At 31.1% G+C, this 14,749-nt stretch overlaps 1 protein-coding gene and 1 pseudogene across 1 annotated transcript in view; one reads left to right on the forward strand and one right to left on the reverse strand.

Annotated features, from left to right (window-relative positions):
• Positions 1-11,521, forward strand: part of LOC149894382 (properdin-like) — a 39,851-nt gene extending 28,330 nt beyond the window's left edge. The window contains exons 8-13 of the mRNA XM_090099837.1: positions 4,713-4,895; positions 5,221-5,394; positions 5,709-5,879; positions 6,700-6,735; positions 11,122-11,197; positions 11,371-11,521. Of these exons, the coding sequence (XP_089955963.1) occupies positions 4,713-4,895; positions 5,221-5,394; positions 5,709-5,879; positions 6,700-6,735; positions 11,122-11,197; positions 11,371-11,374 (644 nt within the window). The 3' untranslated portion in view covers positions 11,375-11,521. The remainder of the gene's footprint in view (positions 1-4,712; positions 4,896-5,220; positions 5,395-5,708; positions 5,880-6,699; positions 6,736-11,121; positions 11,198-11,370) is intronic.
• Positions 8,624-9,904, reverse strand: LOC149894383 (uncharacterized; annotated as a pseudogene).
• Positions 11,522-14,749: the final 3,228 nt, after the last annotated feature.

Genomic DNA, 14,749 nt, shown 5'->3' on the forward strand with positions numbered 1-14,749 from the left:
ATCAAGAATGCAAGACCACCAACAACCTTAAGTGAGCTTCGTAGTTTCCTGGGTTTATGCACATATGTGTCAAGATTTATTAAAGACTTTAGTGAAAAAACAACAGCATTACGTGAACTATTAAAAAAAAAATACAAAATTTAAGTGGGTCAAAAAACATAATGATGCTTTCAATATGCTTAAACATGAGTTATCAAGTGAATCAGTGTTGGCTTTTTATGATCCGCACAAAGAAGTACAGTTAATTACTGATGCAAGTAATCATGCTATAGGAGGAATACTCTTACAAAAAGAAGGTATTGGAATTAAACCAATCTGCTACATAAGTAGGTCACTGACAGCAGCTGAGTTAAAATATAGCATTACAGAAAAGGAAGCTCTTGCTTTGGTATGGGCAATTGAAAAATTACATTTGTATCTGTATGGAAAAAACTTTAAGGTCGTAGTGGACCACAAACCGCTCAAGTTTATTTTTTCATCCAGTTCTAAAATAAATGCACGCATTGCAAGATGGCAAATCAAATTGCAGGCATATGATTTTGACATATTATATAAGAAGGGAGAAGAGAACATTGCAGACTTTATATCCAGAAACTGTATCCCAAATGAGGTACCCAACGAGTCAGATGAAAATGAAGTGGCGGCTTATGTAAACTTTTTAGTGACAAAAATGACACCCAAATCAATATCAATTGAAGATATAAAAATGGAGACAGCAAGAGACATCAGTTTAGTTGCAGTAAAGAATGCATTAGTGTCTGGTAAATGGCATGACAACCCAATACTGGAACCATATCGTAGATTTCAAAATGAGTTAACTGATCATGAGGGGATTATATTAAGAGAAACAAGAATTGTTTTACCAAAGTCTCTTCAAAAAAGAGCTTTACAAATTGCACATGAAGGACATTTAAGTGTTGAAAAATGCAAAGGATTATTGCGTCAAAAAGTGTATTGGACCATTATGAATAGTGATATTGAATCACATATTAAAAAATGTCTTGGATGTCAGGCCAACTCACGCATGCCAGGTCCTGAACCAATTAAAATGTCAATTTTACCAGAACATGTTTGGGATGAATTAGCGATGGATTTATTTGGACCATTACCATCAGGAGAGTATTTATTTGTTATAGAAGATATATATTCCAGATACCCATTTGTTGACATAATGAAAATCACAACAGCACCAAGTATCATAAATAAACTAGAAAGACTGTTTTCTATATTTGGTTATCCTAACAAAATAAGAAGTGACAATGGTCCACCATTTCAAAGTGAGGCTTTAAAATTGTATTTTGAAAATGCTGATATAAAGCATATTAAAATAACACCGCGATACCCGCAAGCAAACGGTATAGTAGAAAGATTCATGCAAGTAATAGTGAAAACAATAAAAACAACTCACTTTATGGGCAGAAACTGGAGAGAGGAACTTCAATGTATGCTTCGAAATTATAGATGTGCTCCTCATGCTATAACCGGAAAACCACCAGCCACATTGTTATTCAATAGAAACATCAAAAATAAATTTCCTTCAATAATAGTTTAGAAATCACCATACGATAAAGAAGTGAGAGAGAAAGTCAAAATAAAATGTATGCAAAAGTAAAAAAATACTTTGATGAGAAACACAACGCAAAGGAGAGATATGATGTTAAAGTAGGAGACCAGGTTCTCGTAAAACGTCATGAACGTGGAGGAAAACTAGATTCAAAATATCTAAACAAGAAATACATAGTTAAAGAAAGAAGGCAAAGTTTAGTTATTGTAGTAGATGAAGAAGGAAACGAGTTGGCGCGTAACATACAATTTATAAAAAAGATTTTAAAACCTGATGAGTTTATACAAAAGGAAATGCAAGTTAATGATAACGAAAGAACAAAAGCTGATAGAAAATCGTATCCCAAGCGAAATCATAGACCTGTGAAATTTTATCATTAAGTATCAAGATCTACTAATCTGATAAGAAAAGTCTTTCCCAAACAGGGGGAACTGTTGAGAATGATAACTACGTAATTATGTAATACAAATTACGTAAGTGCGTTCATGTGGAACGCATTATAAAAAACGTGCATAAAAATAGGAAAGAAGGACTTTAAAAGAGATTAGAATTCGCGTTACATTAAAGTTGTATAAAAATATCATTATTGACTTATCTTAAAATAATATATATAATCAAACATATAAAAGGGTTATATTGCTTAAGCGGATCACAACAATTATTTCAACTATGGAATAGACTGGGTTGATCCACGAAAAATTATAGTTTTTGAAAAAGTAAATATTTGTGTTTATCTTATTTTGATGATCAAACTGTCACACGAAGTTGTTTGGCTAATGCATGATATTATTACATTAACAAATATCTTTTTTTATTATGGAAAAGTTCATATGATAATTTCTTAACCTTAATGGGGATTGAGATGTTAAAAATGATGAAAGTTTTATCTACGTAAACAACATCTGATGTATCTTTGCAGACCTTCTGCATTTAGTAAAGAAACCATAAGAATAATGTAAAAGTTGTAAAAATGTTTCCATATATTTTCGTTTTTAACCCTAAAACCGTTAAAACTGTGATGCAACAGGATTTTTAACTGTTCACATACCACCAAAAATCATAGCTTCAAAAGGCAAAATACAAGTAGGAAGTATGACTATTGCAGAATGAGGCGAAAGTGCAAGAATCATAATGCCATTAATGCTATTAGAAATAACATCCCACTATTACTTGTATTTCCATGTCCTAAATTTAAGAAATACACGCTGAATGGTCCTCCTCCTAATGCACGATCTTTGGTTTAAAAGCCAGTTCTTTTATTAATGGATAATCATGAAATTTATGTGAGCATTTCTATTATTGAGCTAAAAGTTTAAGCGTAATTTTAATGACATTTAATTTTCATGCAACCCACGAAGTGCAACCCTTATTTGAAAGTTTTTACAACATTGGCATGAATAATAGGTTGATATCTCTTATCAAACAAGTCACAATTTATGATATATCTTACCTTATTGGTCAGGCTTATTCTTGTGCATTTGTACCAATTAATATGATTACCAGTTTTAAGTGTACTGGGTTTTTTCCCTTTATTGAAAATATATTTACTGAATTTTATTTCTCAGCTGCAAAATGTTGCTGATAAGCCAATAGTCACATTTTGCGACATACGTTATCGTGCTGAAAATTTACTTTATCGTATCTTTTAGCGTAATCTGGTAGTTCTTCTTTGAGAGCTTGATTCAAATTATTTTTTTTAGCGTATGCCTGTTATAGTTTCTCCAGGTTTTACCAGCTTAGAATATTTCACATCTCTTTGGTCCCACCAGATGCAAAGCATAACTTTCTAACCATGCATTTTTCTATATGTAGACGCTTGACCAGGGTCACAACACAATTTTTATCGCAAATGTCTATCAAAATAGATCCATTATTCATCACCTGTAACAAATCAATGCAAAAAAGATGTTCTTTTATGCCTTTGGAGAAGATTTTCACTTGCAACCAATCTTCTATCCAAATCTCATTCTTTCAATGCATATGGCACCCTTATACCTTCTTTTGGATCTTTCTCATCCATTGTAACGCTTACTAACTGCTGCTTCAGTAACTCCTAATGCGTCGGACAATTGTTTCTAGAGTTTGAATCTTAGTCCAATAATCCTTGCAATTCCAGATTTTTAAAGTTTTTGGGCTAGCCTGGGCGCTCCTTGTCATTTAGATCTAAATCATCATCTAAACCAGTACTCGCATGTTTCAACATGCATGCTTTTCATAAGTTTCTGCAACCAAACGATGACTTCAGGCTGTAAATTTCTTTTGATTAAACAATAAAAGCAGCGAATGTCGTTTATGATCTTTTGATAGCTCAAAACTGGTCATTTTTGGTTAAAAAAAAATTAAACTTTTGTTTAAACTTTCTAAATAAATTGTGCTAAATTTTCAAGATTAGGTGCTTATTTATAATTTCAAACGTAAAATCAAATTAAATTTAAAATTTCAAAAAACCCTCAAAATTAAGTTAACCTCCTAATAAATCTTGATACTTTAAAATTAAACTGGGGTTGTCTTCGATATAAAATGACCATTAGTACACAAATCTCCGCAAGATTGCAAGAATTGATTTTTTCAATTTATTTTAGAAAACTTTGATTGGTTTTAAAATGATTGTTAGCTTTTATTTATGTGAAGTTGGCCAGAGGCTTCTTTGTAATATATGGCGAAGCTATATTATATCAATAAAGTCATGACTTTTTAGTAATAACATAATGATCAAAGGAACAACATTTCTTTTCTTTAACATTTAAAGACGAAAAATAAAGCTTAATAGCACTGTTTTGCAATTGATCACTTCATTTTTCAACCCATATATCAATTTTGTACACTTGGAAGCGTTGGTTTCATGTAATCATACCAAATCTTCCTTTGTTTATAAAAAAGCAAGTTTTTATTTGATCAGTATTAGTAAAATATTTTAAAAATTAGCATAGTTTTAGCCTCACTGTTACAACTTTCGAGTAAGAGGGTGAGATGAATAAGGTAGAAATACAATAAGAGAAAAAATGAAATATTAAAATATTACTCACAGCTGCAAAAAAATTTTTTCTTTAAAATATTACTAATGACTGCAAAAATTTTTTCCAGTCATGAGTAATATTTGTGGTTGTATATCAACTAGTGTATTTATGACCTAAACATTTATATCAAGGATTTATCATGGAATGGAGCGCTTGGAGTCTTTGCCCATTGATGTGTTCTGCTGCTTCAACTGCATTGCACAGTAGGACGAGAACATGTGTTGGCTTTTCAACATATGATCCTAGTTTTACTGGATGTGTTGGATATACGAGATTGGAAGAGGAACCGTGCTCCGGCAGAGTACCTTGCAAAGGTTAAACGCCATTTTTAAGATTAAAATTCCTATATCATTTTTTCAGTTTTCCATTTGAAATAATAAACTTATCTTTTTTGTTTACATTTCTTTCAAATTTACTCTGAGATTTTTTGTGTATTTTTAAGATCTAACTTGTTAATTTTTCAATTTTAGTTTTCTTGTTTGGCTAAGTAGTTTTCTACTCCCTTAAACTTTTTTAAACCTCAAGCAACTGCTTTTGAATGTGTATTTTTGTATGTTCAATGTGTTCTTATTTCATACCTAATACGCCTTTCTTTTTTAATGAAAAAATCATTTAGTTTATTATATCGGAATATTTCAGGTACGTACGGCGAATGGGGAAAATGGAGTGACTGTTCGGAGACCTGTCAAAGTGACATAAGATACTCACCATCTCAGTATAGAGCGAGATTATGCATTGGCGATATTATGGGTGGGGGCTGTGATGGAAATGCCCGAGAAACTAAATCTTGCAATAGTTTGGTTGCATGCCCAGGTATGAATCTACTTTAATTAGCTTTTATTTATCAATGGAGGCAAATTGGATGTTATATGAATAAGGAGTTTAAATCTGTATAAACTCTCTGAAGAAAAAAATAAAATAAAACATTTCAGTATTCATAAGGAATGATTAAAGCTGGTTTATATTTAAAATTAGAAGTGCAGCAAAGTCAATGATAATTTATTTAAATTTTGAAAACTTAGGTTTTTAATTTTAAAAAGCTTTTAAATTTTTACAACAGCGTAAGAAATTCGGCGATATTTACCAGCGTTATTTAAGAACTATTTGAATTAAGTTTATTTCTTTAGGAAAAGTAACTGAATGGGAAACATGGTCACAGTGCACTAAAGACTGTTCAATTATTGACAGTATCCCTCAAAGGTCAAGAAGACGTTCTTGTATTCAATTTACTTTTGGAGGAAAGTGCAATGGTGATCTATTAGAACAATTTGAGGAATGTGAGAGCTATAATTGCAAAGGTACTTTTTAACTTGTTCTTTTTTCAATAAATGTGCTTAGGTTAAAAGTTGCACTTCTATAAATTGGCATGCTCGGCAACCGGGGCTGTTGCTCTTTTGACATTGTATTTTGCAATGGAAGATCTTTTTTTTTCTTTTAACTATGATTTATTTCAAGTGCTAAAAAAATGGTCATGAAACTAAGCATCTTTAATACTGTCTACTGAGGTTTTTTACCTATAGACGCAAAACTACAAAGTTTTATATAATGCATTTATACAATCAGAAAAAAAGCAATACTTGCATCACGGCCATACCATGCAATGAAAGTCAAAACCATTTAGGAAGATTTGTAATTACATTCCAGCCAAAGTTCAAGATGTAGCTGGATAAATCAAAACAATCTAATTGAGCGCTACTTTTAGAATGAATGTGAACAAAGTTATATTGAAAAACTTTTTACAGGTAAAACTAGGCCTTAACATTCCTTAACATTTTTTCTTATGACCTGAATATAAAATCCTTTAATGCAGATTTACTTTTCATCCTGTGGAGTAATTAAAACTAATCTTAAAATTGCCAGAAAACTATTCATTTCAGTCAAACCCAATCTTAATTATATAAAAAATGATTCAAAAAGTTTTTTTTCATCCTTTTTACCGTAATTAATAAATAATCTTTTTTTTATTTTGTTATAATATTTGTTACTTTAGGCTTTTTGCAAGCATAGCTGTGACTTTTTCATTAATGGATTGATGTTTTTCATACAAATTTAAATCTAAAATTTAACATAATTCGGAGTGGGTGTTTCATTTTACTTTGATTTTTTACTATTTTTAAGGACAAACATGGGATTGGAAATCTTCGCCAAGCAAAGGTATTTTACTAATTTTATTGTTCTTCAGTTATTTTGATAAATGCTTCACTTAGACTGTTTATAAAAAGTTTTTAATGGAGTTTAAAAAAGAAAAAACTACTACGTAAAATTGAATCAAGCAATTTGTGGCATTTTGTTTATATTACTGTACAATGATCAAAAAATCAAGTTCAGCAAAAATTCATAAATAGCAAAACTAAGATTTAACTTTAATTTAAACCTGGTTGGAAACTAAGTGGTAGAGAATCTCTTGAAGTATCTTCAGCCCTGGTTCACTACTCGTATAAATTAGATAAACATTTAACTACAGAAAAAGAAGCTAACGTAAAATCAGATCTACATTTATTTTTTGATACTTATTCATCACAGAATAAAAGTTCTATAATTAAGTGTTATTTCAAATGCTTTGTAGAAGTTTGTGCCATGTGTGATGCTGTAAACGCTCAATACTTTATCGGTTACGCTGCTTTCAAATGTGAAGCCCATTTTTATTTATTACCCACCAACATTATATTCCCTCAAACAATTTCCAAAGCACCCTATACATAGCCGAAAGTAATGTTACAAACTCTTGCTCGTTAGTTGTCCCTGCACTAACCCTGATATTCCATTTTCTCGTTTTATCCCGAAAAAATAGCGAGAGGTAATGTTAATCACAATAATTGTTTTATTTAGTTATTGGTGCTCTCTATGTGCACCACCACTTTTGTCTAGAAAGATATTTTTCACAAAAATCAAATACAGAAGTTTTGTAAGACCTAACACATGGAAGTTACTTAACGAGATAGCTACAAGCACTCTTCAGATAACATTTAAGTGGCTTCTTGAAAAACATTCTGTTTAATTATCGAAGTTTTTCTTGGTAACCAATGCTCTCGGAACATTATGAAACTGTTTGAGAATTAAAGCAATCATACAAAACTCTTTGGTGTACGATGTGTCTTAATTTCCTTTTTCTGGTATCATGCAAGGACTTTTTTCTTGCATTATTATGGAAAAATCAGTGATCTGCTGAATGATTTCACCAAGATATTTTGGACATGGAAAAACTTTGCAGGGTAATGTTCCTGATGTGGAATTTAAGCGGGCTTCTCGAGCCGAACATTTTTAGTATAGTATAATAAAAAGAAAGTACATGCGTTATGCTACGCTCAGAGCAACTTGGACTTTGCAGATTTGTATATGCGTAATGTATATATCATTTTTAGTATTATACATCTTACTATACGTACAATAGTAAACATAAACTATTCTTCGAAGTAAATCTCGTTTTTGTTTATTTACTTATTTAATGATTGCAAAGCATAATCAGTGTCATACTAGTTATGGCATGGCTTTACCAATATATGTGCAGTCTTCTCTTAAATATTGGATTGGAGACGGCCAAAAAAGACTTAAGATATGAAATCTGAATAATCGAGTTACTTTACTTCAGACAAAAAAATATTCTTTTGTTGTACTAAGGATTTATTCAGCTGGTTTTTCCGTTAATTTTTCAGAGTAATAATATAAAAATGATGAGCAATAATGGCTGAGTGAACTATTCATAAATTTACATAACAATTGCCAACAAAGTATTTTAACAAACACTTTGTTGAAAATTGAGTTAAGTTTCATTAATCATATTATATACATATATATATATATATATATATATATATATATATATATATATATATATATATATATATATTGGGAGTGTCCGAAAAAAGAAATTTTTGAATTAAATGTTGTACAGTTTTAAATATTATTTCTTTGATTGAAAAAAACATCGGTGCAAAATCTTAGGTGTTTTGGATAATATTTAGAGGTTGCTCAAGGAAAATAAAAACTTACTGTGTTAAAAGCATTCGCCGCAACAACAATATTTAAAAAACTTGAGTTATAGCTATGATATACCATTAATCATTTTCAAAAAATTCTTTAAAGAATGCAAATAACATTCAAATGTTGCACTATTTATACGACCAAAAGTTAAGTCTGTAGCAACAGTGGCATATGTCATCAAGATGCTTTTGCGGCAATCTGGAATGCGTTTTCTGTTGTCCTCAACAACTTCTATTAGTTTCTGCATTTCAGATTCAGTTTTTGTGATGGATTGATTAAATGTGCTCATAAGAGCAACAGAACGCTCAGCAGTGTCATTGATAACTTTCACAGATTTAACAATTGCTTTAGTATAACGAAATTCAGCACTTTCCTCCCAGGTCTTTGGATCGGTTCCAGATAAAATGGTTACATCGAGACCAAGTGACTGCAAAGCAGCATTTGATGATGATGTGACAAGCTCATGAAGTTGCTTTCTTTTCCAACTTGTTTAATTCTGCTGCTGAACACTTTATACCCTTGACACTCCAACCAGCTCCACTTTGAATCATAGCTTCAGCAATCAACTTTTTTTCTGTTTCACAAACCCTGTCAGAAAATAATGAAAGTGGAATCATTTCTGACCCAAGGTACCAAGTGTGATTTGGAAGCTTCTTTGTAGCAGCATTTGAATTGACCTTGTTGATCTCAGAATATTGTTTAATTCTTGTGAAGAGCATCAGGTCATTTGCTGGAGCATCACTTGCAATAGGACAGGCAATCCATGCTGGTACATAGATATGAGCAGCAACAATACAAAATTTGCACAAGTTGTTCTGTTCTTTCATAGTCAGCTTGAATTCATTTCTTAAAAGGTATATCTTCATACAATTGATGACTTTAGCCATCCATCTAGCCATGTGATAAGCTCCCGGCATGCGAAAGCGATACTTCTTGGTGGCATAGTCTGATAACGGAAAACCTAAAATTAAAAGACATAGCTCGATCATCTCTTTGTAGTCTTCTCTAGGTAAGTACGAAGAGTCATCAGATAAGAAAGTTGCAGAAAGCAGCCAGCATCTGATCTAATTTGCTGAAGCTGTAGTTCAGCAAGATGGGCGTCATCTAATTGAGCATAATTGGCTTGATTTATGCTTGGCCAACACTTTTGAAATTGTTCAAATAGAGCTATGTTGGGCCCAGTGCTGGGTCCAAGCAAAACTGAGTATATTTCCCAAATAATTACTTCATGCATATGGTGACGGCATGCAAAGTAGAGAAGATTTTTCTCCATCAACTTCTCTAGATAGATGCATGCACCATTTTTGGAACCCGTGTTTGACACTGTTGTGTCAAAACACATACCGACAATATAATTTGCAAAACTCCATATGGTCAGTAACTGGAAGGTTGCTTTTGCTTGTGCCAGTCCAGTGCCAGATGATATCTTTACAATACCCAGTATTTTCTCTACATTACAACCAGTCACATTCTCAGAGATGATCTGATGGATTTAAATCTGAATCTTTAAAAGGTCAGTCCGATATAAGAATTTTTTTCTAATTGAAAAAAGTTTTGATAAAACTTGTGCGGTGCTTTAGATTGTTGTTTTGCTGGAAAATCCAAGCACGAGACATTTTCTCTTTTCAATGTGGCAGCATAAAATTGTTGATTATATCTAAATATAATTGATGCATCGTTTTGCATATATTTATAAAAGAAATTGATGCTTCAATTTACTTTCAGCCTTGTTTCTATTTATCCACTTCATGGCATCGATTTTATCTAAATATAATTGATGCGATGAAGTGGACCATTAGAATCACGACTGAAAGATCCCAAACCATTATTTTTTATGTTCAAGTTAAGCTAATTTTTAAATCCGATAAGTTAATTTTAACGTAATATATTTTTCTTAATGAAATTTTTATTTTCTTAATGGGATATGGAAATGTTTATAAACTTTTGCACGGTTATGTTTTCAATAAAATTTGAATTTCTTCCTTCGATTACAAGTTATCATTTTTTTGAATAAATCATACTATTTAGTCACATAATAGGAATACTTATTAAAAATTTTATTCATTTTTAGTCAAAAGTCAAAAACTTATGGCGAAAAAATTTGAAAAGTTTAGCTGTTATAAACTTTTGCACGCTACTGTACGTACATATATAGAGTTTCCTAATGGTTTCTTATAAATAGGGCATAAATGTTTCCAAAATTTTGCTGCCAGTGGCTCACTGTGGGTCGTACTATTATAAAAAAAGATTTTTCATCTGGAAACAATTTAAAACTTTTAAAACAGTTTTAGAGCTGTAATGTTCAATTCACGCGATAAGTTAAATTTAATATCTTTATGCGATATTCATAAGAATTTTACATACCCAAGCGACTTTACGGTTACATATTTTAGTGCGTGACTGAGCTTTTTTTCACATAAATTTTTTTTACATAATTAGAATTATATTTATTTTTTTATATTTTACTTACTGTGAGCTTATCAGTATCTTGTATTGGTAAGTTGTGGCATAACTTTGTGTGTAACTTATTTTTAGTTACAGTATTTTTTCCTTATTTAGCCCATTACATTGCTTTGAGTCATTTTGGATGGTATTTGATTCTTACTTTGCAAATGTGCATAATATTTGCATTTAGGTATTGTCTATATGTTACTTAATAACAATTTTCTCAATTTAAATTTATTTTTGCATGTAATATTTTGTTATAATTTTCTTTTATAAGAAGACTCATTTAGTTGTGTAAACATTTTTTTTTTTTTAACTAGTTTCCAATTTAAACTATTTTCATTTTATTTCAAATTCTTTTAGATGATCACAGCAATCTCGACTATTTTATCAACGATTACTTCTCACATTCGCTTGCTACAAGTACTCGTATCAAACAATATTCAAATTCAAATTGTATATTTTTGGATTTTTACTTTTCTAAACTCACAGGAAAATGAAATGTTAATATCTATATTAGGCTATTTTTTCTAAATAACATTAAGTATACCATACACCTGCCGATATTGACTCACTCGGTAAAGTTATGATATTGTATAATATCCTCCTTTAGATGATATTATAAAAAATTATCAAGTAGTTAATATTGTAGATGTAGCTGTGTCACGATGTCCACCTCTTTCAATAACCTCTAGCTTTCTAAGGGAGTTCAATGGTCTTAAGGGAATAAATCATTTAAAGATGCTGTTTATTTCTAGATCTTTGATCTTGATGTTACACAGTTTGCGTTTTTTTGTATACGGAGTCGGGTTTTTTTTATAACAAGACGTTACATACACCGCCATAGACAGGATTTTAGAGCCCCCTCCTGTATGTACTTTGAAGCCGCAATTTTTAACTTTCCCTCTTCATTCACTCTTTTTCTTTCTCCCCCTCTCCGTCACAAAATAAAGTATTAAAAATAAAATAAACTTTGAAATAATTGAATCTTGATTTAATTTACCAAAAATTGATAAATTTATTCAATGGCAAGTTTTTTTGACAATTCTTTATCATTTAATAATAAATGCATATTTAACAAAAAAGAAAAAAAATACTTTTAACTTTTGGATAAAAATTAATTTGAATCGTCTAGATTTAATAATTTTCTTCCATTCAAACTAGTGATATCAAAGTAATAAAAAGTAACAACGACTGATTTTATTCATTAAATACTCAAATGCAAGATAAATCTTGAATTGAAATTAACTCAACATACTTTTTGAAAGTCAATATCCCCCTTTGCCATCTATTATATAACTGCTAGCGCTTTCTTCTTCACAAGTGTATCAAGTTCTTTTAGAAAAATAAAGCTTCCTTGCCAATAAGCTTTAACTCAAAAACTTGCATATTGACTGATTCTTTTTTAAATAACTTTAGAATGCATGTAAGTTTTGACAGAAAAATTTATTATTCGCTAAGAGATCTCTCAGCAGTATCAGCAGTTAGCGGAACCGAACAGAAGCTTTGAATGCAATTAGAAAAATACTCTGCAGACCCCACATTGTGGGGATTATTATAATTGTGGAATTAACCCTAAAAAAAATTCCCTTTACGGAATGTTCAATAACTTCGGAGCTGCATAAAAAGCCAAAAATCAAATTGATTAAGTACTAAGAGAGAACTTTTTGAGAAAAAAATGACAGTTTTTAAAACCCTTTTCTAGAGTTTTTTCGTAGAACTTTTACATAAAAGAAACAAAAAATAACTATGTATAAATATCAATATCATATGTAAAAATATCAACTCTTAAAAAGTATCATCCTTTAATACAATTTATTTGTATAAGATGAGATTTTTAATTAAAAGTAAAATACAAACTTATGTTTTCAGTGTTCATTTGTTAAAAGAGGTTTTAATTTAATTTGTTAAATACTTTTGCTCAAATAAAGAGAATTCTAAATGACTTTAATTTCTTGCTCTGCATTAATACTTTTCCGTTGAGTTGAAATCGGTTTTGGCTCAACAGACGAAATGTTCCTAAAATTCTTCATTGCGCTAGAGTGATCTTTTAAAACTTTTTACAGATAATTTTAGATATCCTTATTAAAAACTGGCAAGAAAACCAATGTTACTCCACGTGCTACTGATAAAGTCAAATGACGATTGACCTTCGGTTGACTAATGAAACTCTGAATGTATAAAGTAAACTACCAAAGCGAAGATTGCTCGGTTGTTCCAAGCACATAGCAGGCATACATAACCTGCATATTTCGCAGACTATGTGTGCCTTTATTTGTACTCAACTTCACTGTTGTCATCAACTTTATAGCAAAGAAGTTTTTTTTGACTTTCAGAGTTCACTTTTCTTCTTTAACAAGTTTTAACCGAGTTTGTTCCTAATATTTACAGCTAAATACATTTTTGCAACTATTCGAATTTATTCCCAATTACTCGTTTGTTTTTTTTTTTTTTTTTTTTTTGTTATTCGCAACTGATTGTACTACTTCTGATCATAAGCAGCGTTTATTATTGTTAGCAACTTTAAATGTAACTTTTGACAATTGGCACCTCTAATACTGGATTGGTAACTTGCAAAAAAATAGTTACAGCTAGTTAAACTTTTTACTAATAGATTTTTTAAATGGTTTTTCGTTTGTAACAAGGGTCATTTTTTTGGAACCAGGTGGACAACTTGTTTGGAACCAAACATTTTGATTTCGGCGCTAGCTTCTGCGTTGAATTGAAGAGCAAACCTCTCTTCCAAAACACTTAGGATGTAATTGGCAAATCCCTGAAGATTGTGAAGTTATGAAACCAAAAGGTGAGTGGTGGGGACAATGCTAATCTGTCGAATCTCTTTCAAGAATTTGTATATCTCCAGCTTTCGGAACTCGTCTGGTGTTGGAATAAGTTTCTGAAAACTTACTGTTCGTCCCAATGCATCATATTCTTGTCTTGTGTTCCCAGCAAAAAGGAGCCGAGCCGGTTTGATTTCCATGATTGACTTGATGGTGGCACTTTTTGAATTCCAAAGGGTTCGGGGGATGATATCATTTTCTTGAAAGTTATTTTCTTCTTTTTACATGCCTTTCTAAAGTACTACTTGAAAATTGTTGACTGATAAACAAATACTGTTAATTCGCGCGTATTTTGCAGGAGACCTACGAGCCACTCATCGGTACTTTCATTGACCTCTTAAAATGCAGCGAGGTGTCTTTTTTCTTCACTATTTGCTCTCTTTAAAAGAATATGAAGAGTATGAGCAACTGAGTCCAGTTTACTTTGGAACATATGTGGTTGTTTCCCGATTTTCCCTAAATGTTCTGTCAGCAAGAAGACATTTTTACAAGTCTAAACATCGTAAGTTACAGTCACACCATAAATGTTCCTCTTAAGGTCGTTGTTCAACTCTTATTTTTACAAAATGACAATTATTACAGAAAAACAGTTTAAGGTATTATAGCCTGACATATTTTAATACCTATCGATCGTTCCAACTTTAACCGCTACTGCTCATAACACTCAGGGCTAGGAGCTGATAGCAAGAAATGAGAATATTGTAAGTCTATTGGTTTAAGCAGAAAAAACACCCATTAAGCTATTTTTACAAATGTGAATAATCTCTTTCGGAAAAAATTTCCCAATACTTATGATTTTAAAAACCTTGTCAGAGACACAATCTGTAGAAGCTGAACCTACCATTTATGTCGCAATCATTCAAATATACAATGTCATCAGCACTATTGAAAATATATCGAAG

Source organism: Hydra viridissima, unplaced genomic scaffold, assembly GCF_058129835.1.
Source record: "Hydra viridissima isolate aposymbiotic clone 2 unplaced genomic scaffold, HvirCarnegie_v1 scaffold_1, whole genome shotgun sequence".
NCBI classification, from domain to species: Eukaryota; Metazoa; Cnidaria; class Hydrozoa; order Anthoathecata; family Hydridae; genus Hydra; species Hydra viridissima.